The sequence below is a fragment of the Brienomyrus brachyistius genome, unplaced genomic scaffold, assembly GCF_023856365.1.
Source record: "Brienomyrus brachyistius isolate T26 unplaced genomic scaffold, BBRACH_0.4 scaffold117, whole genome shotgun sequence".
In the NCBI taxonomy this organism is placed as follows: Eukaryota; Metazoa; Chordata; class Actinopteri; order Osteoglossiformes; family Mormyridae; genus Brienomyrus; species Brienomyrus brachyistius.
In genome coordinates this window covers 39,976-67,894 of record NW_026042392.1, presented here as the reverse complement: position 1 = coordinate 67,894, position 27,919 = coordinate 39,976, and the positions used below count along the sequence as shown (strand labels likewise).

At 45.4% G+C, this 27,919-nt stretch overlaps 2 protein-coding genes, 1 long non-coding RNA gene and 1 pseudogene across 4 annotated transcripts; 2 read left to right on the top strand and 2 right to left on the bottom strand.

The window, feature by feature from the left end:
* Nucleotides 1-73: 73 nt before the first annotated feature.
* LOC125727757 (heat shock protein beta-1-like) lies at nt 74-4,343 on the top strand. Of its 2 annotated transcripts, XM_049004663.1 has the most exons (6): nt 74-235; nt 1,388-1,514; nt 1,757-2,153; nt 2,604-2,667; nt 2,829-2,955; nt 3,093-4,343. In XM_049004663.1, exons 3-6 carry the CDS (start codon nt 1,778-1,780, stop codon nt 3,243-3,245), a joined length of 720 nt encoding a protein of 239 aa, XP_048860620.1. In that variant the 5' UTR covers nt 74-235; nt 1,388-1,514; nt 1,757-1,777; the 3' UTR covers nt 3,246-4,343. The 2 variants fall into 2 exon arrangements, with proteins under 2 accessions (XP_048860620.1, XP_048860621.1); XM_049004664.1 differs by lacking the exons at nt 74-235; nt 1,388-1,514 and having other exon boundaries at nt 1,529-2,153.
* Nucleotides 3,618-6,817, bottom strand: LOC125727758 (heat shock protein beta-8-like). The gene is made up of 3 exons (XM_049004665.1): nt 6,084-6,817; nt 5,174-5,237; nt 3,618-4,053 (listed from the first exon to the last, which is right to left on the bottom strand). Exons 1-3 carry the CDS (start codon nt 6,436-6,438, stop codon nt 3,885-3,887), a joined length of 588 nt encoding a protein of 195 aa, XP_048860622.1. The 5' UTR covers nt 6,439-6,817; the 3' UTR covers nt 3,618-3,884.
* Nucleotides 6,818-16,160: 9,343 nt separating this feature from the next.
* Nucleotides 16,161-21,207, bottom strand: LOC125727766 (uncharacterized). Its single transcript, XR_007388843.1, has 3 exons — nt 20,672-21,207; nt 19,358-19,573; nt 16,161-17,291 (listed from the first exon to the last, which is right to left on the bottom strand). It is a non-coding gene; the product is annotated as an uncharacterized LOC125727766 (long non-coding RNA).
* Nucleotides 21,208-21,566: 359 nt separating this feature from the next.
* LOC125727765 (serine/threonine-protein kinase TAO3-like) lies at nt 21,567-25,740 on the top strand (annotated as a pseudogene).
* Nucleotides 25,741-27,919: the final 2,179 nt, after the last annotated feature.

Sequence of the window (27,919 nt, the reverse complement as noted above, 5' to 3'; positions counted from 1 at the left end):
TCAGACGTGTTTAATTTCAGTAGACCCTCCTCTGCCAGAGATTATTGCAAGGACGAACTGTACTTTATCAAACGGCAGTGATCTCATTTGCCGAGGGAGTTACAGCGGCAGAATATCGCATCGTAACTGGCCTTGACTATAAAGTTGCCTAAGCGAAGGGGCGTAGACTGTGTTTATCACAACTTCGGATACTCTTGGGAAATGTTAATGTTCTAGGGTTGTACCCAGTGGGCTGGTGAGTGCTGAACTTTCGGTCTGATCGAAGAAGTTTTCTTTGAATGAGAGTGATTATATGTTCTTACATGACCTTATAACTCCGATTTTATATTTCTCTGTGTTAGTCTGCGACCGTATAGATCGTTTGACAATGTATATCGATCTCCAGTCCATTTACCGAAAACGTCTCTTTTTTCTGTTATAATTAGTATTATTATTATTGCTGCTGCTGTTGTTCTTGTTCTTATTGCTGCTGTTGATGTTCTTGTTATTGCTGTTATTGTTGCTGCTGTTCACACCTCGCCTACTTTTTTGCACGAAATTCCCCCCGCGTTCTCCAAGGCGGCTCCTAATCCATTAGATCCCAGAAGAGACCCGCAGGGGCCCCGCCCGGCACTGTCTCCATCGGTGAAATTCCTCACCACCCTGCTGACTGTACAGCAGTCCACCTGCCGCTGTCAGCCTTGCTGTATCTAAGATAAACAGCTCTCTGATTATCCCCTGATAACGGAAATATTAATTCATCAAAGAATGCTGCATAGCCATGGGCTCGCCATCAATTTTTTTAGACAGGAAAGGTTCCTCTCTCACATTACAGTATTTTTCATTCATTTATTTTATTTTTAGCTGGGACTAGCATCTTTTATAGCACTGAAATCATCCAAATGACATTCCAGGCTTTTGTATTATTCTTTGACTTTGAATAATTAGCAATGCAGGCCAGTTATAATATCAAAGCACCAAACAAAAACTGGTTGAAATGTGCATTAGTTAGTCCTCATGATGATCAGACGCAGAACAAAACAAAAAGAATTAACAACAGTGGGAACTCCCCGGCGGCCATCTCCATCAAACACAGTACCTTCTTTCACAGCTCAGAGGTGGAATATAAGCCAGCTGGCCCCCAGCAACAGGGGTCTGCATTCCCAGATCTCTCCTGCTGGTTGCCACTGGAGCGAGTCTCCCTGAAACTGTCCCGGGCGACGCCTCCTGCAGAAAGCACACCTTACCGTGCAGCAAGCACGCATCTCCATGCTGGGGGCCCCAGGCTCCGGTCACCAAGGAGCCAACGGAGCTCCCTGGGATATGACGAGATTATAGAGGGCAGTGCCAGGCAGCAACAGCCCTGTGACCACAGTCATCCGCCAACTATTTGCCATTTCCCCTCTAGGGCTATAAATAGGGGCAGTCAGCATCTCCTTCTCGAAGCGGCTCGGCGGTGGCACCTCCCTCGCCACCTACCAGGAGCATCATCTCCTCCCCACCTTTCCCTCTCATAGGATCACTGTTCCTGCTGAGTAAGTGTCACTGCAGGCAGCTTGGATATATAAATGAATTCTCTACAGTACTGAGCTATTGTTACTTTAAGCTCTGGCCATTAATCTGCCTCTCCCCCCCCCCCAAACTTTTCTAGAGAAATCCAGTGGCTCCTCTTGGCTTACAATTGCCTTCCATTTAACCAGACGTTACAACAGCCTTTGGAACTGTGTTGTATTCAAGCTCTTGCTGCCAGTTGCATCTCTCTGCATCCTCTTCCCAGACTCCTGCTCCTCGCTACACCATGACTGACCACAGCAAGGTGGTACCACGCCCGCTCTTCCACCGGGACATGAACTCGGACCCTTTCCATGGTTGGGCTCGGCCGAGCCGGATCTTTGAGCAGGACTTAGGGCTGCCTCCCTTCTTGGAGCCCGGGGACCTTGGCTGGATTAACTGGGCCCGACGCCGCCTTGCTATGTCATCCTGGCCAGGGTATACGCGGACCCCGCTCTTTGCCTCATCCGGCCTGCCTGGCCCCCAGCACCAACACGAGGTATCTGGGGGGGTGTCGGAGCTCAGGACCGGGCCCGACTGCTGGAAGATTGTGCTGAATGTGAAACACTTCTCACCAGAAGAAATCACAGTCAAAACCAAGGAGGGCTACCTGGAGATAGCAGGTACAATGAAATCATCTGCAATTTATATGTGATAAGTGCAAAGAGACCTTTCGATCTGCCACCTCACTTCATTTCTGAAAATCTGAACTAACGTATCAAGCAGCTACATAGATGTTATGCATGTAGATAACTTGATATTTTACATTTTTGGTAGCTCACAGTATTGAAAACACTCCATGAATAGCTTGTCCCCACGTCTTTAAATTCCAAGGTGAGAAAAGAATGTAAATATGCTGGTGGGTTCTGACAAATGATCTGCTCCCTCCATTTCACTGAACTGTAAACTGTGGCCAAATTGCACTGAAGCGTGTGAGCTTTCGGAAAGTTATGGGGCTGCTCTCCGGATGAAGTGTTCGTGCAAAAATCCCTGGACACTCTGCGTACATAGTCCAACCTTGTGGTTTACTGTGTACGTCTTTATTTGTGTTGCATGCTGGATTTATTGTTCAGGGAAGCATGAGGAGAGGCAGGATGAACATGGATTCGTCTCCAGATGCTTCACAAGGAAGTACAAGTAAGTAGAGAATGACTGAAACTGTAAATTCACACGCTTAGAATCCTGGAATTACCGCATAGGGTTGCTGCTACTTTTTGATTAATGGAGAGCAGACAGTGTCTCTCGCTTCTTTATGTCACCGCTGTCCCCAATCAGGTGACTGTCCCTCTCCTCCACAGGCTCCCTTCCGGGGCAGACCTTCTGAACATCAGCTCATCGCTTTCTGGGGACGGCGTGCTGACTGTGGAAGCCCCGCTGATGCCCCTTGGTCCCACGCTCACGCCCGAGATCGTCATTCCCATCCAGGTGAAGAGATTGCCGAGAGTCGAACCATACTAGTGTTTTGTTTTTGCCTGCATTCCAATCGAAACATCGTTTGAGGCTCTAGAGTTGATGCCCCTATTTTATGAGTCTGTGATAAGAGATTAACTGTGTTGATGCAGGTGGAAGAGGAAGGAAACAACGGGGGGAAGGATCTGAGAGAGATGAAGCAGGGGAATTTAGAGGAAACAGCACCCCCTGCTGGTGGGGAGGAGCACTGGGCAAGAGAGGAAAAGCCCAAGTCTGGAGTTACGCCTCATGCCATTAACCTGTAAATGGGAAACCTGGTTTGGTGCAGTGGACCAGCCTGGCTCACCATCACAACGTGCTTGACGCAGACCTGCTTTCAATGCTGTACAGTCCAACCCCTGATAACACATGACCTGCACTGAGCAGACGTCTGGGTCAGGGAGGATTAATGATGCGACGCAGCAGCTAGTAACAAGTCACCGGCTTTGGCAGGACACCTGACTGAAAACGGGGTTGCATATCGAATATTCAGCATAAACTAAATATAAATTAATTGAATGATGGCTTCTGAAGGAGCTGCCAGGACACTGAACATGCAGTCAGTGTGGTTCCCACTGCTTGTCCTTAGTTAACTGTAAATCCACTTAACCTGTGTTTTTTTCAAAACTCCAAAAAGGTTATCATTTAGTCTTCTGACTGTTTATTTATATAGATTTATATACCACAATTATACGTACTGGTAAAAAAGAACACAAATTACTTATAAACACTAATAATCTCAGGAATATGGAAGATGCATATTTTACAGTCCATTTCATTCAGATTCCAACAGAAAAGAAAGGGAATTATAATAGGATGGTTGGTGGGGGTTGGGGCCGAGGATTGTGGGGCTGGCGAGGTCTTTGGCATTGTCCCACCGTGTTTGAGCTGCACATGTCCCTGTGTCAAGCCATGGGTGTCTCCTGAGCCCTGGGTTCTGGCTCCCCACCCTTGATGCCAGCGGCATCTCTGCTGAAGAGGTAATAAGGTGGGGTGTGTGGAGCCTCGATAATGAGGACACCCTCGGGGGAGAGGGAGGCGAAGACTGCCAGGGGGTCGACAGTGCCTGGGATCCTGGGGACAGAAATGAGAAACGGAGCTCAATCCGGTGTCCCAGCATGAAACCGGGCAGCGGCTATCAGGATCTGCCCCAGCTGATTTCACTCAAAACCTGTCCACAGCTCCACTGACTCACTTAGCAATTGCATATATTTTGTCTACTGATAAATATTCTTCAGAATAATATAACTGATATATATATACTTTCTGAGTATTGTGTTAGGTAGCTACAGAGTTGAATATGTCGTACACTTTTTAAATGTAAAAATTATAACCATGCTAATAAACTATTCAGACAACACCAATGAAGATCAGATGTTTTTTTCTTTTCAATTATAACACAAATGTATATTCTAGATAATTTTTTAAGTACTGTATCTGATTGGCTGACAGGGACAATAGTAATTGTTTGGGATCGCCATGGAGACCCGGACACATGAAAGTCACCCAGGGCAGCATCTTAAGCAGCGAATGCTCATAACTCTGTGGTGGAAACAGCTGCAGCATCACCATCAGCTGTGTGAGCCTAATAAGGACACAGGGCCGGTCTGCCAGTGGCTGGGAGCGGGCTGTCAAACCCCCGAGAGCTGCTGCATAACTCCAAACTTCGCGCACTTTCCCCACAGCTGAATGCCACCCAAAGCGGGAGAGAGGTCAAAATGACATCGCAAAATAAATATTGTGACTGGAACATTTGTATCATTCATACCTGGAGATAATGGTTAGTGGCGTTGTCACGGAAACTACTGATCTAGCAACCTCCTGGAGATGCCATGTAGTTTAAGTGTATCAGGGTTATGAGCATTTTAATGGAAATACTTTCCAATAAACACAAAGTTTGAGGACGAATTGCTGTATTGACTTTAGCTATCAAATCTATATTGTGATGCCCACAAACATCCACTACCGACGAGAATCACTGTAGCATTTATGAGCTATGTCCAAATGTCACCTGAGAACGGGTCCCTCCTTGATGGTGCATGTGACAGGCCCGTCACAGTATTTTAACAAAGCACTTATTCTGATTGGTTGAATTGGCTGTCAGGAAGCCGGGATCTGAGGGGGATCGGAGGAGGATCTCATGGGGATCTCATGGGGATCTGAGGGGGATCGGAGGAGGATCGGAGGTACTCACTGGATCCTCTTGTTGAAGCTTTTCGTCACGGTGCCCCCCTCATTTTGCTTTTCTTCATGCTTCCCTACACAAAGGAGGACACAAAAGGAGGTGTGTGAAGTCATTTACGCGATTCCCATGGAAGACACATTCATGCCCCTAAGAGACTCTGAGCAACGGGGTATGATAGGGTGTTTAAGTATAGGAAGGTGTCTAACGTTCAGGGTCGGGACAGGAGGGTGATATAAGACAGGAGTAATTCCTTTGCCCTCCAGGCACAGAGCTACATAGCAGAATCCAGACTCCAGAGCAGCAGCCTAACACAGCTCTTCTGTTTAATAAACACTGTCTTCCTTGCCGAAGGTCTGCTCAGGACAATGTTTTCTGCTTCTCGCAAAATGAAAGCCATCATAAGAACTCTGGTTAGCGACCCCGAAGCCCCACAGTCGACGTGACTGACCTCTCCCCTCACACACACAGCCCATGAGGTCGCACATGTCACCTAACTGTCTCTTTAGGAGACCAACCATCTGCCTGCGCAAGGCCAGTCAGCAGTGTGCTGGTTTGGTATGCAGCAGAATACTCACACCTCCGATATGTGTTCCATGACACTTTGTGACTGCGGTCAAGGTTAATTCAAAATAGCTTAATTTCAACACACTGACAGTCTTGCTCTGGTACACAGTCCACGTGGAAAGAATCACACTACTGAAGTGTGATCGTTGTCACGACCCATCTACAGACTGTGTGGTTCAAGACCTCTTTGAAGACTATTTCGCTATTAGTTTCATAAATCGAATAAAAAGGTAAAATATACCCTACATATTTTGTTTTAATAACGACCTTGACAAGTCTTATTCAAAGTGGAAAAGTGATGAAAAAAATGAAATGTGAGCACAGTAAATAATACTACTTAAGATGTAGTGCCTACCAGAAACCTCGACATATCCGTCTTTGGTTTTGATGCTTATCTCTTCTGGCTTGAAGCTGTTCACGTTTACGCAGACCTTCCACGGGTCTCCGGGAGTCTCAGGCGGGTCGCCGTGCCGTGAGGCGCCCCCGGGCGCGGCGCCCCCGGACGTACGTGGGAAAGACGAGCGCAGACCGCCGGAGAAGGGAGAGCTGAGTCGGGAGCGAGCCCATGTCGGCCAGTCCATGGACAGATCGTCGGGGAAGGACGGCATGGTAAACTGGTCATCCATGAACCGGGAAGCGAGCGATTGCTCCCCAAACGGATCCATCGGTATCCTCGCCCTTGCCCGCGGGTGAAAGTGTCCTTCTGCCATTGCTGCCCGGAAATTAACAAAAACTCCGTAACCTGTACTTGTCCGCTATTTAAAATAATCCGTAAACGACCCTCAAGCTGAAACTTTTCAAAAGTCAAATTTACGCGTAAAAAGATTTAAATGCACACGGCCACGGCTTAGAAGTTATAGTGCCGCACTTCTGTAGCTCCTTGCTTGCGGGATCGCAATGACCGCACGCACTTTTCCGACTTTATATAACGGGATTTACTCAGGCGGAGTTTAGGATCACTTGCGCCCTGTAGTTTGCCTAAGTTGTGAGACATTGACAAGTTGTGCTTTTTTGCGCAACAGCTGACGTTACCCTGGGAGTCACCCGCTGTCCTGGCCGCTGGCCCGAATTTTCTATTGATTCCGAGTGCTGAAAAACATCCAGGGTCCTGGCATGTAACCCCGCCTGTGACCATCATGCACTTTTAAAATAGAAATGATGTCAGCACCTATGGAAGACATACAGGTTAGCCTGATGTCAGTGGACATGCAAAACCGGACCATTCACTCATGAAAATTTTGAGTGTAGTTATTTAGACACTAGCTGTAAAACCCCCCATAGATTAAAAAAAAATATTTGCAGTCTCTAGTTTGGTTATTTGTAAAACTATGAAATGACTATTCCCATGAAGAAAGTGGGTAATTTTCACATATCCAGTCTTGCTTTCATTGAAGGCGATAGATGGGCAAATGACCTTATGTAGGGGACTAGACTGACATCAGCACAGACACTCAGGTGTGGCTCATTTCAGTAAGCATGCGATCATAAAGGTAAATAACACAGAGGCCGTGGGTGAGAAGGTCGCCCCCCCAGGAGGGCCGCATCCAGCTACCCTGCAGCAGTTGGGGTAAAGGTCAGTGGTGTCAAAAGGAGTTTGACATGGGGGGGGTGGGGGTGCCATATATATTGTTACATCGCGATGGGAATGGAGACATCTATCTATCTATCTATCTATCTATCTATCTATCTATCTATCTATCTATCTATCTATCTATCTATCTTTTGGGGAATTGAGGGGGGTTGCCAATATTGTGAGGGGGGGGGGGGCAGCCCTGCCCCCCCATTTCTGGGTAAGGCACCTGCTCTACGGTCCAGTAATGATGTCATTCCTCTTCCGGTCATGAGATTCAAACTCACAACCTTATGTAGACAGGCCCTGTTCATTCAAGGCAGTTCAAAATGGGCTTTTGCTCAGACTCACAAAGACAAGGTTTGTGCAACATTCAATACGCCCTCACATAAATAACTTTTGTTAGTATAATTTATTCTGGGACATATGTTTGAGGATCATGTCATTTTCACAGTCATGGAGAGAAGCTGGGAGCCTCTTGGCTGATGGATTATAAACTATCGAGGAAAATACAGGTTTTAGTTTTACTGGAAACTCATAATATGAAAAAATCCAGAGATCTGGGCTACAGCGACTCAAAACACTGTAAGATAACATATGAATTAGTATAAATGTAGCTTTAAACAAATGTCTTAAAAATGCTTATTCTAAGTTCAAATAAAGAACAGAAGTGAACTAAAATCCAATATAAACACTCACTGTCTAACGCAAAGAAGCTGGACAAATTAGGACATAGTTTTTCGGTTTTAGGGGTCTTTTTTTTGGGGGGAGGGGACTATTAATTAGCTGGGCTGACAGAGTTTGGTGATGATCTTTTTACTCTTCAAGGGCATTGTACTGGCGATTATATGGTTCAAAAGTGGCCCAAGCAGCTGCTGGGTCCTTCACCTTAAAGTGGCACTCTTTAGGTGTCCCACACAGTGCCTGACTTTGCGCAGTACACAAGCTTTTAGCTTGTCAAGATACTCTGTAACTATGGCTACAGAAGGCTTTGTTCAATGTAAGACCACCTGTGGTCCTGCCAATCACATGATGTCTAAGCCATAAAAGGAAAATCACAGGAATCCTTTGAAAGTTCTGATGGACAGAGACAGAAATCAGTACTGTCTGCTGTAGCGAGCTACTTCAGGAATGCGCGGAATGTAATTCACCACAGGACAATTTTGGCTGACTAATGTTGTGGGGATGGTACATATGAAATGATCAAAGTTTAAATAATCTTGTTCAGGGACACGATAATTAAATATACAAGAGAATCAGACTCTTTCCCATTTATGCAGACAAAATGCTTTTGTACAAGTACAGATACATTGGACTGTGTTTTTTTCACATATCGCATCTTATTAAGACATACACACATTATAATGTTATAATAATGTTATAATAAGGTTATAATGTGTATTCATCATCAGTGCATTAAATAAAACTTTTAAATACATGCTGCAATGTATTAAACAGACAGTACCACCTAATGGTTGAAAAACAGGATAGCAAAATATGGACCCCTGTCCTTCGTGCGGTGTTTAGAATATACTGTCATGCGTTTCATCTGTGTGCATGTTAAAGATGTGTTTCAAAAGAATGAGCAGTGGATTTTCAAACACTGCAGCAAGTTACCATTGAAAGGCTGTTATCTGAGTGCTAAAGTGATTTCTCCATTATCTCCCCCATTAGCTTTACCAGCTGAATCACGTGGGAATTTGTCTAAATGCGTCGGCTTCCTGATTCAGCACGATTTTAGGCAAAACTATAGATCCGTGTCGTATCCCTTTATCTCCTTTATTTTGGTGTCTTGGTCAAAGATTTGGTTAAAAGGAGGCAGATGAGTCCAAACAGAGAGTTTCAACAAAGCCAGTATAGAGATTGTCCCTGGAGTGGAAAAAGTGGCTATTCAGAAGGTCTTGGATCACTGTAAAACACACAGGAAGGGAGGAAAAGTGGGTATTTCACTAATGTAACGTGAAACATTTTTATCACTAGAGCAAAAGCATGAACATCGTCAGAAAGGGAAAAGAGGAGTATGGCATTCCAGGTCTGCACGCACTGTGTGGGATTAGATCAGCCTGCCGATGTTTCCAGATAAAATACCTCTAACATACTTTTCTCGGTGTGACAGAAATATAAAAAATGATACAAAGATCAAATCAGTATGGTGAATTAACATCAGCTAAAGTCTAAGTAAATGACTAAGTAAATGGAATGAAAAATCGGAAATCCTGAAATGTATTCCCTTGCTACCTCAAATATTTTATTTTTTTGAACTAATAATTTGAACTAAGGTGGGACAGCATGGTGGTGCAGTGGTTAGCACTGTTGCCTCACACTTCTGGGACCTGGGTTCGAGTCTCCGCCTGGGTCACATGTGTGTGGAGTTTGCATGTTCTCCCCATGCTGTCATGGGGATTCCTCCAGGTACTCCGGTTTACCCCCACAGTCCAAAAACATGCTGAGGCTGATTGGACTTGTTAAATTGCCCGTAGGTGTGCATGTGTGAGTGGATGGTGTGTGAGTGTGCCCTGCGATGGGCTGGCCCCCCATCCTGGGTTGTTCCCTGCCTCGTGCCCATAGCTTAAGGATAGGCTCCGGACCCCCCGCGACCCAGTAGGATAAGCGGTTTGGAAAATAGATGGAATCTGAACTAAGGTGTTCAGTAGATATTAGGAGTGGATTGAGGCACAAAGCAGGACTTCAGATGCCAAGATTGCCTGTTGGTGGCCAGGGGCACCATTGCCAGTAGAGGGGGCTGGAGAGCCCCCACTTAGCTGCAGGAGGGCAGGATGTTGAGTGCAATCAACTGAGAAATAGCTTAGAAATGACTTTGCATTTCTGTGTTCATGAATTTATCGGCCATCAGAGAGACTGATGTGGCTCCCTTGAAGCACGTCCGATCCTCCCAGTTATAACTTAATTGGATCATGCTGTGATTAATTATGTCATATTCAGTAATGACCTGTCTCTCGGTATGCCCCTTTGGAAAACAAGCAGTTTTACCGTCTGGCTGTCCCGTCTGCCTGAAGATATGTATCTATATGATGCGCACAGCAAATTATGGATAACTGGACGTTGGCATGTCACTGTGCCTGACAACATGGGGTTTCCACCACACTTTTGCAGCAATGCACCTTTAAACTGGATCATGCAGCAAAAATGCAACATGCATTACTGGGTTCACTGGAATTAACGGGGCATTTTTTAAAATTATTATTAATCCTGAATGATTTTTACAAATATTATAATTTTTTTCTGAGTGCTTTGGTTTCGAAATGATAGTGGTGGTGAAATTACACAGCAAGTAGTCATAGCTGAAAGGTAGACTACTTTATGTGAGCACAGTGCGCGTGTTTTACTGTGTAAAACGGGGAGTTTTACACCCTGTACTGGTTCATGTCTTAATTTCAATTTCTTTCCTCATACCGTTTCCCACTATGCACCACAGATAAACTGGGATAATATAAAACAGAAATGTAAAAAATCCTAAACATAATCGTCCATCCATTTTCTGTAACTGCTTGTTGTATTCAGCGTTGCGGGAGTCCAGAGTCTGGCGGGAAATTCGAAGAACGCAGAGGAAACTCCACGACAGCACAGGAGGAACATACAAACTCCTCACGTGGATCCATGGTGGGGATTTAAACCCTAATTAGCAACAGTGATAACCACTACGCTACCCCTCACACTTAATCAAAATCTAAATATTTACCTCCATGAAATCTTACTATAATACGTGTTTCAAACTGATAACTTGGTGTATATTCCCGACCATTTTCACAGCGACTATGTAAGCATGTTTATTAATACTTACTGTCATGTCTAGATCTGGCCACCAGAGGGAGTATGGGGTAGCGCCAAACTCACGCCATACAGTTAACCTTTCTATTATTAAAAGATGTCATTATTAGTTAGTATCTGGTTCGGTTCTGGATTTAAAACTTACCTTGGATAAAATTTTTTCCAGCCCTGAGCCAATCTGTCTGGTGGGCTTTTGGTTTAGTTTCAACCGCATTATCTCTGAATTCAATGTCATGTAAAACTGACCAATTTTGATTTTTTTTGTGCAGGTCCATACATTTAATTGCTCAGTAATGACAGTGTCGCAGATGACTTTATTGTATGAGACATATCATTAATAATAATCTAACACAAGAAACAGGACTGAATTAACATTCCGATTAGCCCTCGGGTTCTGAACACATCGTCAGCGAAGATTTGCAGCCAATCTGGCAACTGCGACCGTGGCCTTACACGATCTGATACATTGGCTCACTTCTGACCTACTGGCTCATAATTTAAGCTGATGTGCTGCGTCGAGCATCAAGTCGTGAGGCTAATGTGTTGGCTTACCTCTTCATTTAAATAAATACATTATCCCGACAGCAATAAAAATGTTATGCAGGCTCGCCAGTACTAAAGGTGATGTATGGGTTTGTGGGTAATGAAGCTGACATATTGATGGGCAGCTGAACCAAAGCCAGAAGGAATTCCACACAGACATGGAACCCCGTCAAAAGGGCTCACTGCAAGTCAGTCACCTCTGAGAACTTTCACCCGCTAAGGAAGCCAAGTAAAATAAATTATCGAGATTACGGACATCGGATCGTTCGGCCATGCCTCTGTAATGCAGTGTAGTCTGCATTCATGTATTCTGCATGTTTGCAAACCTGAATTAATTCATGAAATCATCAGTTACTTAGGTTGTTTTACAATTTATGTTTTGTCACCTCGTAAGCATAAAGGAAGCCGTTCTCAATGAGAATTAAAAAAAAAGCATATGCTAAATATAGGAAAGTCGTTTTAATAATTGGATTCACCGATTGACAGAAAACAGAATCACTAAATAGGGCTAAAATCTCTTTTATGTTTTGTAATTTTCTTTCTAAATGGGTAAAAATTCAATTTTACTGTGAAATAACTAAAGTTTGATACTTTTGGGTAGAAATCCAGTTCAAATAAATATATGTATGAAAACTTTCCGGCTTTTAAATGTATATGAAAGGCAACCAAGCCTGAGAAATATCGCATTTTTATTTTAAGGTAATTTTAAGGTAAATAGTGACAGCTATGTACGTCCAACTGATTCAGTGAAAAAACAGACACAATCTGGATAAAGCCATGAAAGCCATAACCACTGTGCGGCAGCATTGATTAGAAACAAAACGCGAGAGAAGAAAAACGGCACAGTCTGAAACGACTTAACCAGTTTACAAACTGATGCGTGTTTCAAATGAAACGTTTATAGAATTAGACTGGGTTAGTGCACGATTTCGCACGTACAGTCTTAATTTTATACATGCGTATATATGTGTTGCACAATGACTAAAGTAATAATAGTGAGAAATGAAGAAGAAATGATCAGCAGGACGATTTATGAAAAACGACGTTTGAATGAAACACCCTGTCAGCCATTTGTAAAACTCCACACGGTTTTGCGTGATCGGAGGTAATACTCTGCTCGGACAGCAGATAGCAGCAACACACAAATACTACTGCTATGACGCTTATCTGACACCAACATCGCTGAAGGACCCGTTACACGCGCATACGTTTGGTTCTCAGTGAAAACAGCAATAACCGTTATCATTTACTCGAAGTAGTTTTTAGAATTACCCGGGTAACACTTTATTTTCTCGTCGTATGTGTCCATAAAAACGTTTGGCGCAGTTCTTTGACCAACATTCAGTTCATGTACGAGTGGATTCCAGAGAATCAAAAGTGGAATGATCTGGAAGGAGATACTGAATGTAGTTCAGTAGTGTAGCCTTTAGTGAATCCTCACTATTGTAAGTCTGTGCTCCTGTTCCAGGATAAGCAGCTGGAAGATCGATGAGTATTATGCACATACATTATAATGGCCAACATTTCACTGCACTTCAGAGTTACTCCCATAACAATATGGGAAGTTGGCAGCTAGACCTGGCGAGAGCTTCCTGTAGCCTGGCCTGCATAGAATTTCCTGGGCAGTTCACCAGTGGATCACACCCATGATCCATGTGGAGAGTGCTGGTGCATCACTAGTGATAGTGTGACCTGACTTTCGCTCCACATACTTTCTGAATTAGTTCAGTGTTTATTTTAAAATTGGTTATATGTCAAAGCTATCATAATTACTTATCATTTAAGCATAAATACTACCTTTGTACTGCATTTGCATTTTGTCTATTTTGCGCTCTGTGTATGTAGGGTGAGCCACCTAATGCATGTCAGAAGGCATATTATGAGCTACAATGGGATTTGCAAACTACTATTTCAAATAAAAAGGACCCGGATTTCTCTTAAGCACTGAGTTCTTGCTGTGTGCTGATTGGTCAGTGTCCTACAATCATGCATGTGTCATTAATGCTAATGCTAGTACTTCAGATGCTTGGTTTAAGCATGAAAGAGCAGGGTCCTCCCCGGCGTCTTGATTGTTTTAATGTGTGGTGAGTTTGGCCGCTATTGTGACATGCACAGAAATTCCTCCAGGCTGCAGTGTGCCTTGGCTGGCCTTCACGTCACCTCCAGGCCCCGTCGGACGGTATGCCTCACCCCCGCTGTGTGACTCAATGGCCCCGCTGCGATGCTGTGACCTCACACGTCTGTCATACTTCCTGCAGCTCCCACTCATCAATTTATTGGCATGTTACTGGTAAAAGTTAATTTGAAACATGCAACTTTTAGCAGTTCCTGTACTTTATTTATAAGGACACTGCCCTGTCCAAAATCACCCGCTGTAGGCTTACTTGCTGTGTGCTTAGCTGGTGAATTTATTTAAATTAATGATCCGATCTTTTGGGGGAATCAGATAAATTCAGAACACAAGGTTGCAGACCCTAAGAAGGCCCAACAGTTGGCACTAATTTAAGCATAGCTGCTTATTCAATTTGAGATTCTTTATGCAAATCGCCTGACTTGTTTGATGGCCACAATATTCGCAGAATTTCCTTTCCCCTTTGCTGGGGGACCAGAATGTCAAAGCCCACTCCCAGAAAGCACTACAGTGTAATTTAAGTCTTTTTAAAAAAGCCCCTTCAGAAGCAAATATAATTCAGAACTCTTACTATTCAGACACGGTTTCTCTGCAAACTCGAGCCTGTTGGTAACACTAATACAGTAACATAGTAGTGCATGGCTGGGCCTGAATGCTCAATCCCCTGCTATCTACTGCAAGTGCTCCCAGCATGCCGTGCGGCTGGACCTAGGCACACAGCTGCCAGTTTATTTAATGAGTTCACCAGGCACAGACTGACCGACTGACACACCAGTAGTACGTCAGCTGTCTCTCCACCCCAAAGCCAGCAAAAGGGCCAAACGCACCATGGCATCACTGACCTGTAGGCTTAACTTCCCTTCTCCGGAGATTCACGGGGTGACCCTTGTGACAAGGCCAAGGAGCAACAAGCTTCCTCCTGACCAGGAGCAGGCCCTGGGATCAATGCAACACATAGAGTCAAAATGGGAAATGGTTTCAGTGGGTGAGGAAGAGGCAGAGACATTGCTTTGTGAGTCAGGGATGTTAGAAAGCTAAAGAGGTGCAGAGGGCACTGCGTGGTTTAGGGCTGACGTCAGGTCTGTGGTCTTAGCTACCGGTAACGACAAGTGCAACTAACCGACACAAATTCCCATGACTTGGCCAACCACAGCCCAACCCCCTCCCCCATCCAGACACTACTATTTGAAATCAAAGAAAAAGAATAAGAAAACAAAAAACAAAGAATACAAATAATAAAGAATAATAATAGAGAACAAAAAACTAAGAATAAAAATAATAAAGAATAACGTTGTGTAGGAGAACTTTCCCATACTGACAAAACCCAGTTACGTCGATATGCAAAACCTGCCGTTCGTGTCCCCCGAAAATTCCTGTGAGCCCAAAAGTTTCTGTGAGCCTGAAAGCTCCTGTGAGCCCATCAAGTAACCTCAAGATACTTATTGCAGGTAAATAAATGGCAATAGTTTGTGTTAATGCTTAATACATTTAAACAATCATTAAAGATGCGATATGAACATTTCAGAAAAGTCACCCAAATTAGTTTGATCCTCCCTCCATTCTCAAAATAGAGCTGGAATACCCGTGACTCACTTCCTACTTCTGATAGGCTGATCTGCCCGCAGGTGGTGGTCAGCTGGAAGATCCGTCCTTAACCTCAACAGGCCTCAAGTGGCCTGATGTGTCTTCCTCCCATCCTGCGTCTGCTGTGACTGCTGCGAACTTCCCATAAACCACTTTAACAGGTAACCCTCGCTTTGGGATGATTTTTTTTTTAATGTGTGTGGGTTTGTCGTTCTTTAATTTCCAGACACTGGGTGTAACTCTGCAATTTCTCATTTTTGCACTCCACTAGCAAACTGCCTGTGGTTTATTAGTGACGTATTCGTGACGTCCCCTTGCAACGTCTAACCAGGGAAGCTTCAGCTTCCGAAGACAGCTTGTGTGTTTCCAAAAGCACATCATGCAGATCAGAAAGAACAGTTTATAAATTATAGATTGTTCGTAAATTGTTTTTTTTTTAGCCTTGAGGTATTACAGGAAACAACAGTGTGCTCGACGGTGTATTGATAGGACAGAAGTTATGTGGAGAGAGTTTTTTTTTAGATTAGTTTAATCACAAGAAAGCTCCAATGTGTTATATAAAGAACACACGTAATCGTACTAGACATGAGGGTGACATGAGCATATGTCTGGTTTCAAAATAGATATGGACCAAATTAGCTCCCAACTCCCTAAACCAGGGGTCTCCAACTCCGGTCCTGGAGGGCTATCGTCTAGTAGGCTTTCTGTCCTACCGGCTTCTGATGAGCCACACCTGTTCCTGGTATTTACCTGAGAGCAGGTGTGACTCATCAGAACCCGGGTAGGATAGAAAACCAACTGGATGGTAGCCCTCCAGAACTGGAGTTGGAGACCCCTGATCTAAACGCACATGGGAGTCCCACTGTATTGGGAGAGAACTTCATTGCAAACTTTTGCTCTTGATGGGTGGTATTAAAAACTTTCCCGATCCTTGATGTGCATTGTGTCTTAGAATCATCGGGTGTCACAGATCACGTATACTATACATGTGTCAAGAGGCGTAATACACGGACGATGTCAATGCAAACAGCCCCCCCCCCCCCCCCACATATGGGGAGCATGATTGGCAAGACTGTTTTACTCACAGCAGTGCTTACAGCAGTATTTCCCAATGCAGGCCTCCGGGACCCACAGACAGTCCTCCCAGGGAGCAAAAATGTGGGGAGCTCGGAGGGAGCGCAAATGTGAAGCAGCTGCGGGTCGCCACTGATTTTCAATGCTTATATTCTATAAGCTGCGGTTGGTTCTCATGGTCCATTTGCTGCAGGGTTGTGTGGCTTACAGCAGCCACCGGACATGAGTATGGTGCATGGTCAGGAGAGCTGCCTGGTGTCGCCGACCTCACAGGATCTTGTGTGGTCTTCATTTTCCTTTCAGCTATGTTTAGCCTTGATTTTGTTGACGTTTCATTTTCGATTGACGTCTTTCAAAAAGTCCAGCGTCAACACAGGCATCCGGCTCATTTTTTTTCACTATATGTTTTGCAATAGTGAATATTTTGCGCGAAAGACTAACATCCTGCCCAGGGTGTCCCCTGTCCTGTGCCCTGTGATGGACTGGCATCCTGCCCAAGGTGTCCCCTGTCCTGTGCCCTGTGATGGACTGGCATCCTGTCCAGGGTGTCTCCTGTCCTGTGCCCTGTGATGAACTGGCATCTTGCCCAGGGTGTCCCCTGTCCTGTGCCCTGTGATGGACTGGCATCCTGTCCAGGGTGTCCCCTGTCCTGTGCCCTGTGATGGACTGGCATCCTGCCCAGGGTGTCCCCTGTCCTGTGCCCTGTGATGGACTGGCATTCTGCCCAGGGTGTCCCCTGTCCTGTGCCCTGTGATGGACTGGCATTCTGCCCAGGGTGTCCCCTGTCCTGTGCCCTGTGATGGACTGGCATTCTGCCCAGGGTGTCCCCTGCCTTGTACACTTTGCTTCTTGGCTCCAGGCTCTCTGTGTCCCTGTATCAGATAAATAGTTGGAAGATGCATGGATGAATAATTGCATGTAGAATATTGGGTAACCACTGATTAGAAAAAATGTATTTTTGTAGGAAACTGGGTGCTGAAATGTTTGTAGCATTTTTTTGTTGGCCGTGCATTTGAACAGTAAGCAACATGCATTATTGGAGATCTGTGGAGATAGTGTCACCTGATAGACATTCACAGCCCTGACAGGAAGGTTCCAGAAAACCCCCCTGGCATGGATGTGGGTGGACAAAAGGCCTGGAAGGGTGGGGTGGTGTGAGGGGGGGGGACTATATCAGCTCCCAACTTGACTCATAGTCATACAAGATACTAAGCAACCAGTTACACAGATGACTCAGGTAAACAGACATGTTCCCAAGACATTATATTACAGTCCTTAATAAACCATTTGCTTCATGAATCCTAAATATTTTCAACTTGGAATGATCATGTATCTATGGGTGTCACCTGTCTGAGGACATTCATGGGTTCCCCAAGTCAAGTCTCAAGACACTGTAATGGTAGTGTAAGTCAGGAACTAGAGAGTTTGCTGTTACAATGCTATCATTTACAACTTAAACTTAACTCTCACGCCTACCTTGGGGTCAAATTGACCTCCAAGGGCACACGTCAGGCTTTTCTTATAGTAACATAATTGTCGTAGGAGCGTGTAAGAATTAAGTTAAAAATGAGCTTTTAGATGTTTTCTGAAGCAGCAGGATGTAAGGATCTCATCCACACAAGATGTGTCCTAGTGTTGATGTTATTGTCTGATATGTTGTAACTATGGTTTCCTTTTCATCCTGACCGGATTCAGGAAGTGATGTAACTGGTTGACCCCCAGGATTCCCCACACAGTCAAATCTCTGTTCACCTCTGGGCTCAATTTAAAATTAGAAGGAATTGTAAGTAGGATTTAGGTCAGGTGTTTTAGCTATTTAGACTTAATGGTAAAGAAAAGCCATTTTCACAAAAACAGACATTGCCATTAGATTTTAAGTAAATGAACTGAATCTGTTCAAGTTTAATTGCAAAAATTGCAATAAAAGCGAAAATTAGGCAGCTAGCATTGTTATTTTGACTAAACAAAAAAGGTCATTTTCTGAAACACAAATTCATGGCATGCATCTCAAATAACTTCGAAAGGCTCGTTAATGAAAATATTGGAAGTGGCTTGATCGATCCCATTTAGAAACACCATGTTTTACAGATGTTTCTGCCAAGACAATTCCTGCCCTCTCGATTCTGAGGAAATGCTGATCAATTAGTGAGGGATTTGGCAGGGTAGTGCATAAAAGCATTGCTGCTTGAAATCAGTTTGGGGTATCTGATAGTCAGGTTCCCCTTCTATATTGATCCATTTCTGTGGAAGAAGAAGGTGACATTCAGTGAAAATCTGTACTGTGTCTTTAAATCAGGAGAGAAGAGAGAGAGAGGGGGGAGAGGGAGATGGAGAGCAAGGGAGATGAATAGAAGGCACTAGAAGCAGACCGTTTATGAGCTGAAAGCACGGCTGAAATGTGATAGAAAAACCAGCAGAGATACTTGGAAGATTGGGCTGTGGTGCTGCCTCTGTGCTGCGCTCTCAGTGCTGCAGAGCTGAGCGTTCAGAGGCCATTTTTCCAGCCCCGGATGACGGCGATCAGACAACAGAAGAAGACCGAATGACAGCTCCCTTCTAAGCGGCCCAGTGACCCTGAGGCAGGGACGACTTGCTGAGGAACTACTTTGTTTTGCTCTCCTGCATCCCTTTCTGGTGGTCATCCACACACTGGGGTCTGTGGCCCCCTTACTGGGATCCCTCCTCCCTCCACGCTCCCCCACCCAGGGGGATTTTTGCGTCTTTGTCGCCGGAGAGAGGAACGAAGGGACGAGGCCGACGTGGCTGGCTCATCGCTGCCTCCCTGCAGCCGGGCAATGAGCTTCCCGTAGCAGGGAGCCGCGGGAAGTAACAGGGCCTGCCGGGAGGGGGGGGCCCGGGCGGGGGGGGGATGCGTGCCAGTGGGGGGGGACGGGGAGCAGCAGCAGCGACGACAGCGGCAGGCCGAGGGCGAGCTCACCGGCTCCCTCTCCCCCTTCTCCTCCGCCCCTGCAGGACCATGCGCTTGTGAGGGATGGGGCGCCGCACCCGGAGCCCAGGCCTGAGCCACGGCCTACCTCCCCCGACCGGGGCCAGGCCCACCACCACCGGAACCGGGAGCGCTTCGCCACCATCCAGTCAGCACCTTTGGTAAGGCCCGAGCCTCCTCTTCCTCGCCGTCTTCCTCCGTGCCGCCCTGCTGGCAAAAAGAAAAGCGTTTTCTCTCCGGTCTCCCCGGCGCTCTCCTTGTCGGTTGTCATGGCAACCCCATCTCGTTACAAACAGCCGCCTCTCTCAAGCCACCCCCCCCCCCCCCCCCCCCCCCCCCCCCCCCCCCCCCCACTCCTCCATCATCTCTCATCATATTTTAATCGTTAATCTCGGTGATGTGAAGGCTTTGCGCCGAGGTGCGATCCGTGTGTCACGCGTCGGTTATTTTTTGCCGTGTGCCTGAAATTATGCTGCGTGACATTTCCATGTAGAGTACGACTGACCTGCGGGTGGTTTTTTTTTTTACCGCCTGATTTCCCCTTCTCTGCAGTTTATGTGCATGTGTCTCAGTATGTGTGCCTGTGTTTGCCTGTGATGTCAGTGCCTGGCTTGCATTTATGTGTGTGTGCGTGTTTGTGTGTAAGTGCGCCAAACCGATTTGCATGTAGGGTGATGCCAGGCAGGGGCGACGTCGCCTTTGAGGGCCGACATCCAGGCGTAATACTGTAACATCGTATCGTAATGTGTGTGCATGAATTTGGTGCGTGCCTGTCCACACGTTCCAGGGGCCATGCGTGAACGTCACCCCGTGCTCATGCCTGATTAGCATCATCAATGCTAAAGTCTTGTCATGGATCATGTGTGCATTTAAGGCGCTGCTGCTGCTGGACTACAGCTCATTATATGTTGCCATTTTACAGAATCTACCTCCTCTCTTTGGCAAGTGCTTAAGTTTAGAGACTGTTGGGTGACAGTCTTCTTGCTGGAGAGTCAGGCTGTTTCAGTAACGATGTTCCTTGCGCTGGAGGAAGGAATGTAGGAATGAACCAACAATTACAATCTGAGTTTACGATAGTGGCCTCTACATACGACCCCCAGGTAGCAGTGTTCATGTTACAGGCCAAACAGCCTAAGTCTGAGACATTCCACAATGTTCCAGAATATGAAACCAAAAGTCATATACAGTCTGCCCCATAAAGTCAAAAAACATCATTTGTATGAAGACAATAGACCAAAGCACGATTGTCAGAACTTAGCTGGATTCTGCTTCTCCACACCCCCCCGCCCCTCCTCCAACACTCACTGAATTCTGGAATAATTCTCCAGAAATCAGTTCTGGCAGCTTGGTAACTTGGCCTGCTAGGTCATCTGAGTTTCTAGATGAGAAGTGATGGAAAACGGTCAGGGGGATTATTTTTGTGATGGAGAAGATCTTTAAATCAGAGCAATTTTGACATTAACTCATTCTGTCATACAGAGACATGATGCTATTGTTATTTTTGACAGTTCTGTGAAGTTTTTACCTTATTAGAATTTACTAGTATTGCCTCAACCAAAACCTATAAAATCATTTTATGTCTGCCTTTGGCGTGAGCCAGACATCTCACATTATTGTTTTTTATGGCGAGTGCAATTGTATCCTAATATTAAATAAATTGCTGAAGCTATAGCCTTTGATCTGAAAGTGTTTTGTAGAATTATTTCTGCATATTTTATCTGCATTTTGTAACATTGGATTATCCATCCATCCATCCATCCATGCATCCATCCATATTCTACTTACTTATCTTAGACAATGTTGTGGGGGGGGGGGATATGGAATTTTGTCACTCTATTTATTGGAAAATTCTCATTGTCAAAGGTTTTATTCAATGTGCATGTATGTTAGGACTAAAATTAGAGTGGACATATGGTTAGGATTAAGGTTATGTTCATATATTCAGTTGTGGTTGTTGAACATTTTGCTTGGTGTGTATGTGTGTGTGAATATGCATGTGGAGATTCTGCACATACATCTTGCTAAACGTTACGCCACCCATTAACATCCAGAATGAAAACCTCAGCCCAGTCTGTAGCAGCCGTGAGGAGCATCCAGGTTTTTTGGATGCTGTTAGGAGGCACTTGTCCACCAGGTCTTAACCTTTGAAACCTGACCCCCCAGGTTACGAGGCAGATCCAGGAGCATGAGCAAGGACAGCGAGCTACGAGATCCGATGTGGGGCTTCAAGCGGATGCGGCGGGCAGCACCAGAAGCAGCTGATGGCGTTGGAGAACAAGCTGAAGGCTGAGATGGACGAGCACCGGCTTCGTCTACAGAAGGAGGTGGAGACGCACGCCAACAACGCCCACATCGAGCTGGAGAAGCTGGCCAAGAAACATGCTCTTCAGCTGGACAAGGAGGTTAGTGACCCTGCTTGGCATCTTGTGGACCCACACAGGTGGTATCAGGTGTCCAGATCTGAACCGCTCTCTGAAATCAAAGCAGTATTTGATTCCTTCAAGCTCGGGAATCCTCTGCCCCCTGAAAGAGGTCCTGAGAGAAGGTCAAGATTAAGTTGCAGGAAATTGCGCTACTTAAAATTTTGTCCCAAAATCGGTGCTCCGAAGACAGCTGCTGGTAAGATGAGGTGCACATACTCATTCCTTTCTGGCCCGCTTTCCTTCCCCCCCACCTCTAGACGAAGGCGGCAGCTGCCGATGAAAAGAAGTTCCAACAGCAGATTATGGCCCAGCAGAGGAAGGAGCTGACCACCTTCTTGGAAAACCAAAAGAAGCAGTACAGACTCTGCAAGGAGAAGATCAAAGAGGCTAGTACTGTTTTCCAGTTCTCCTGAAATCCCGCAAGCATGGGTCACTCTTCTTCTTGTGCTTGTATGGTTATGGACTCCACCATTATAGGCACTGGATGTTTTGTTAGACACACTGGAAACACTAGCAGTGGGCAGCATTTGTGCTCTTACACCCAAAGACTTGTTGTCAGTGTGATCGAGGTTCCTCTGGTGTTTCTTCCACTCTGTCTGCCTTTCTTATTTCATTAGTCATTGTAATCAGTCACCTCAAAACGAACGCAAGTGCCCATTGAGTTCATAGTTGTAGCATTTACAGAGATTGTGGAGGTGCTGCATATTGGATCTTCCCCTGAATACTCGGCCATGAGCAGAGCTGGATAATTCAGGTCCAGAGTGTAAAAATCCAGACCAAGATTTTGTTTCAACGAAGCAGTTGAATATAAGGAGTCACAGACACATTTTGAAACAAAATCTTGGTCTGGACTTCTCTCTCGACCTGAATTATCCACCCCTGGCTGTGCGCCTAAGCTTGTGCCCTTGATTCCACTCTTCCTTGGTGTTGTGACTTAGGAGATGAGTGAGGACCACAGCACACCCAAGAAGGAGAAGCTGGAGAGGTGTCCAAGCACAAGGAGACCATGCAGCATTCCCAGGCTGAGGAGGAGGCTCAGCTGCTGGGGCCAGCAGAGGGTGTTCTACGAACGCAACTGCCGCGCCTTCAAACGCAGGATTCTCAGCAGGAAGCACGAGTTCGAGCAGGAGCAGAGAGAGAGGCAAGACTACAGCTTTATGCTGGAGAATTGCACTTCATCTCAATGTTAACTCTGATGTAATAGTTTAATTAAAATTAATTAATCACACAGTGTCATTATTTTTGGATCTTATCTTTCAAGATTTATCTACCTGCTGCCACAATGAGTAATTTCAAGCCTAATTTTGTTTGTTCTCCTGGTCTTGCTAGATATTTAATTGTATATCCATTTACAGTACCAGTCAAAAGTTTGGATACACCGGCCAATAGAAAGGTTTATTTATACTGTTCTGTACATTTTTAAATAATTAGAATAATGAAGATAATAAATAATTAGATAATAAAGACATTAACACTATAAAATAACATATGGAATTATGCACTGAAAAAAAATATATAAAAAAACATGTATTTGTTGGGGGCAGCTCTGTGGGTTGGGACTAAGAAGGTTGCTGGTTCAAATCCTATGGTTAGCAAAGTGATGTCACCATTGGGCCCTGAAGCAAGGCCCTTAACCCCCAATTGGTCCAGGGCCAGGCTGCCCTACTTTCGCCTCTACGCTTGTTCATGAGGTGCCTCCTGAGATGTTTGGTCCAGCTGTCCTGAAGGAGGCCCCAAATATGCTGAGCACTCATTGCTGCTTTTCCTTCACTCCCCGGTCAATCTCCTCCAAAACATTTCTACCGTGATTAGGTTAACTGACCGGATCACACAATGTGACACTCTGTCACTCTCCTTTGTAGACCACTTGGCGTGTCCAAACTTTTGACTGGCACTGTGGGTATCGGGCTTTTCGCCAGCTCATCATTGTATACCAGTATTAAAGTATAGTTGACCATAATGAATGGCAGGAGTCAACAGTGTTCTCTTGTGTTCTTGGCTGCAGGAACTGAACAAGAAAAAGTCCCAGAAGGAGATGGAGCACGCCCATGCTAATCCGGCACGATGAGTCCACCCCAAGAGCTGGAACAGCGGCAGCTGCATATCCTGCAGAAGCTGCGTGTGGACCTCATCCAGCTGCAGCACCAGACGGAACTGGAGAACCAGATGGAGTACAACAGCCGCCGAGAGCGTGAGCTGCACAGGAAGCATGCCATGGAGCTCCGGCAGCAGCCCAAGAACCTGAAGGTCTCGAGCATCAGTGTCCGTAATTAGCATTTAGCATCACCCTGTCGTATTACGAAATAAAAGTATAAATGAATACAAAATATCTACTATGAGTATCTCACTTTCAAATGCGATTCTCTGCTTGATGAGTAAGAACTGATAGGGCTCCTACAGGGTATCACTAATGGTACGTTTCTCTGAATTAGCTTATAGTTGTCGATCCCTGTGCTAGGCTTACCAATGCGAAGTGTTATCCCAGCTTTTAGTATATTTTTTATGAAGAAAACGAATGGAACTTCGACACCACCCTGCCTCTATTTCTTATAGACTTTGGAGATGCAGATTAAGAAGCAGTTCCAGGACACATGCAAGGTACAAACCAAGCCAGTATAAGGCCCTGAGAAGCCATCAGCTGGAGGTCTCCCCCAAGAGTGACCACAAGGCCATCCTGAAGTCACTGAAGGAAGAACAGACGCGGAAGCTTGCTGTGCTGGCGGAGCAGTACGAGCAGAGCATCAACGACATGATGGCATCGCAGGCGGTGAGCGGTGAACTGAATACACTACAATACCTGGTCCGATGCAGTGAAGAACGTTTAAGTAACTCGCATTCCCAATAGTACAGCTAGTTGGATATGATTGTATTCTGATGGTGGGTTCTGGTTTGAGGCCTTCCAGTCGATGCTACCAATGTTCAGCAGTCAGGTGCATCATGCAAGTACCTTAGACTAGTTTGGCTGCCCTCAGAAAGCCTAAGTCTAATCCATCTCGCTAACTGGTCGAGCAGGTTCGGCTGGGTGAATCCCAAGAAATGGAGAGCCAAGCACTGAAGCAGCAGCTCCAGCAGGAGATGGAACTACTGGGTGCCTACCAGGGCAAGGTCCTCATGCAAGCCGAGGCACAGCACAAGCTAGAGAAGCAGAAACAGGAGCAGCAGGCATCGATCCGTAGGACCCATCTCGAGCAGAAGGTGGGTGGGCTTCCTCGGAGCATCTGCTTTTTCTATGCGTCTGTCTTGGGTTGAGAATCACCGATATTCCCAACCCAAAGCAAACATCGTCACGGCTGATAGTACTAAAAGGTAACTGGGATATAGAGACCCCCATTACAATGAGAACTACAATACATATGCTTGAGTCATTTTAGGAACCAGTAGGTAAAGATAGGTGGGAGGGCGGATGCAACCAGTGGTTAAGGAATTATACTTGTCACTGAAAGGCTAGTTTCACATACTAGGATCTTATGCAGTGCAGTGGTTGAGTGCAGTGGTTGAGTGCAGTGGTTGAGTGCAGTGGTTGAGCGAGCCTCCAGTAGGACATCCAGCTATATGAATAGGTGAACTGTAGCAGGCTGGCTCTTTAAGTGTGGCGGCGTGACACGTGGCCGGTCGGGCTGGGCTGTCTCCGGTTTCAGATCGAGGAGGAGTTGGCCCGCGCTTCAAAAGGAGAGCACGGAACGGGTGAAGCACCTGCTGGAGCGGCAAGAGAGGGGAGGTCAGTGCTTTCGACACCGAGAGCCTCCGCCTGGGCTTCGGGAGCCTCAGCACCCTGGACGTCCCCATCGAGGACAGCAGATGAAACCAGACTCGCCGCTAGCGCCTTGTCTGCCCCTCCTCAACCAGGGGCTGATTCCCTGCCCTGTCCCTCTCCTCTCACCTTCCCCACCGCACTGGTTATGGGCCAACTTCAACTGTTGCCATCTGCTGCCCCCACCCTCACCTCCAGCCGAATCCCGTTCCATGCCCCCCCCCGCCCCCCCGAGTCAAGATGCTGGATTAGTCCCTCCGTTGTCTTTAAACCCAACGTCGTGATGTCGGACATGTCTCGTGCAATTACAGCGATTATGTGCGGTCAAACTGGTTGAAAGGCGAAAGCACCAACAATTGTGGATGTGCGTTGCTTCGAGATCAAGCACCGGCGACAACATGCTTGACAAAAAGAAAAAAAAAAACACAAAAGTATTTCGACTTCAAGACACTTGCAGCCGTATCTTCTGAGCTGCTCCACTTTTGATAGGTCATCAGGAAATTTTTATTAGGGTCAAGCAATTTGATATGTTTAAATATGATCTCTTTGTGTGTGCATTGGTATTTCAAAGAGGTTAATAGGGAAAAAATACGGCTGGGGGCTAATGCCCAGAAATTGGCTACGTTAAATTCCGTTTCACCCCCATGAGAGTAAATACCTGTCTAAAAACCTTACCCAAGTCCAAGATGCTAAAGGCTTGGTTTGTCTGGTATTTTTATTGCAAGAGAGGTTTAAAAGGAACTTTTTTTTTATTATTTTCATATACGTCTTTAATTGGTCAGCAGAATTTGAAGTGCTTTTTAATTTTTTTTTTTGCCTTTTTTTGAGTTTTGTGCTCAGTGTGATGTTCTATTTGAAGTAACATCTAGATCATTGTCACAGGTTTAGCCACTTCTGAGCTGCGTATTTTCTTACGATGCTCATAAACTCATAAATGCTTCATTGTTGCATGCACTTTAAAGAAAATTCAGGTTACAGAGAGAAGCATGAATCTGTCAGAAGTTTTAATTCTATATTGTAAATAAACATGCTCACCAGCGTTTTTTCGTTTCCCCGATAGCTAACAGTATCTTGCGTTCATGCCGTATTTGATATGACACTTGAGATTTTTAACAATCTTTATTTGAGATGTGCCTATGGATTGGTTTGTTTTTGATTAACAAAGCCAACATTGTTCTTTGTTACGTTAACAGCCAACATTGTAAATGATTTAATGTTGAATGTCGTTGGTGTCACCCGGTAATCATCACTGTTGTAATGGCAGTGACCATTGTACTGGATGTAAAATATTTTGATAAATATTTGTAATTAATTACCTAAACACGCGAGCCAGAAGCAGGGGTCATTCATGTAATTGTTGTCAGCTCAAAGTCATTGTAAAGAAGTGCTGTTAATGTTTGGTATTTAATTACATTAGTGAACAAGGACTCAGTGCACAGAACGCATTTTGTGAGCGCAGAACTGAAAAGCACCCGATGTAGTAAATAGGATGCTAGTTTTGTCAGTGGTCAAATACAGTAGCTGATTTCTCTTTCGTATCTTTGGACAACATTCTGAGACGTTTTCTTTTCGTGACCCAGGCGGTGAAAGTTGATGTGGCTCTGAGCCAGTTATACGGTAAAAAGTCTAGATTGGCAGAAGCTCCAGCACCAAGTTATTTGAAGCGCTGGGCATTTTCGAACTGCTGAACGTGTTTATATTTTCAAAATCAGTGTGTGACCAACAGCTGAGTCCTCGATGCCAGTGTTGATGTTCGAGCCCTTTATAGTCATACACCGACACTCCACCAGGGGGAGATGCAGAATAATGTTAAATTTGGGCTACCGGTGTGCCAACCTATTCTTGGGACCACCTGTTTATACCCAAAAATCAATGATCTGTGCCACTTGGGTTGTGTGTGTGTGTGTATGTGGGGGGGGGGTTCAGGAATGCTGCTAGTTTTAGCCCATGCACATGTTTGTTGACTGTTTGAGAAGATTTTTGATATTTTTGGCCAACCCATTCAAAGCCCCATATGGCTAATTTATTCACCAGAGCACAGAACATACGACAAACTAATGGAGAACTCCTTATTATCTCCATCAACTGGGGAAACAATGGACTCTACTGGCCTGTGTCGGAGCAGCCTGACCCACGGTATTCTTCTTGGAGTGGTGGTTTGGGATTTATAAGCTTGTTTTACTTTCCTCAATAGTTCTTAGTTTCTTTTACCGCCAGAATGCTCTTAACCGCACTGGCAGCAAGTGGGTCTTGCGGCCGGGTTCTTAGTGTCTTTGTCAAACTGCCTCTTGACATTTGACCTTTAACCCTTTGGCATGCCGGATGGGAAATTGCCTGATTGTGCCTGTGGATCTCATTGTCGTAGGAAAGCCTGAGCTG

Bases quoted from the DNA above. Each gene is read 5' to 3' on its own strand.
- LOC125727758 (XM_049004665.1), bottom strand. From the start codon at position 6,438: ATGGCAGAAGGACACTTTCACCCGCGGGCAAGGGCGAGGATACCGATG. The intron at 5,238-6,083 runs GTAGGCACTACA...TCCTTTGTGTAG, and splicing joins CGGATATGTCGAGGTTTCTG to GGAAGCATGAAGAAAAGCAA. The intron at 4,054-5,173 runs GTGAGTACCTCC...TTCTGTCCCCAG, and splicing joins AGCTTCAACAAGAGGATCCA to GATCCCAGGCACTGTCGACC.
- LOC125727757 (XM_049004663.1), top strand. From the start codon at position 1,778: ATGACTGACCACAGCAAGGTGGTACCACGCCCGCTCTTCCACCGGGAC. The intron at 2,154-2,603 runs GTACAATGAAAT...TTTATTGTTCAG, and splicing joins GGGCTACCTGGAGATAGCAG to GGAAGCATGAGGAGAGGCAG. The intron at 2,956-3,092 runs GTGAAGAGATTG...GTGTTGATGCAG, and splicing joins AGATCGTCATTCCCATCCAG to GTGGAAGAGGAAGGAAACAA.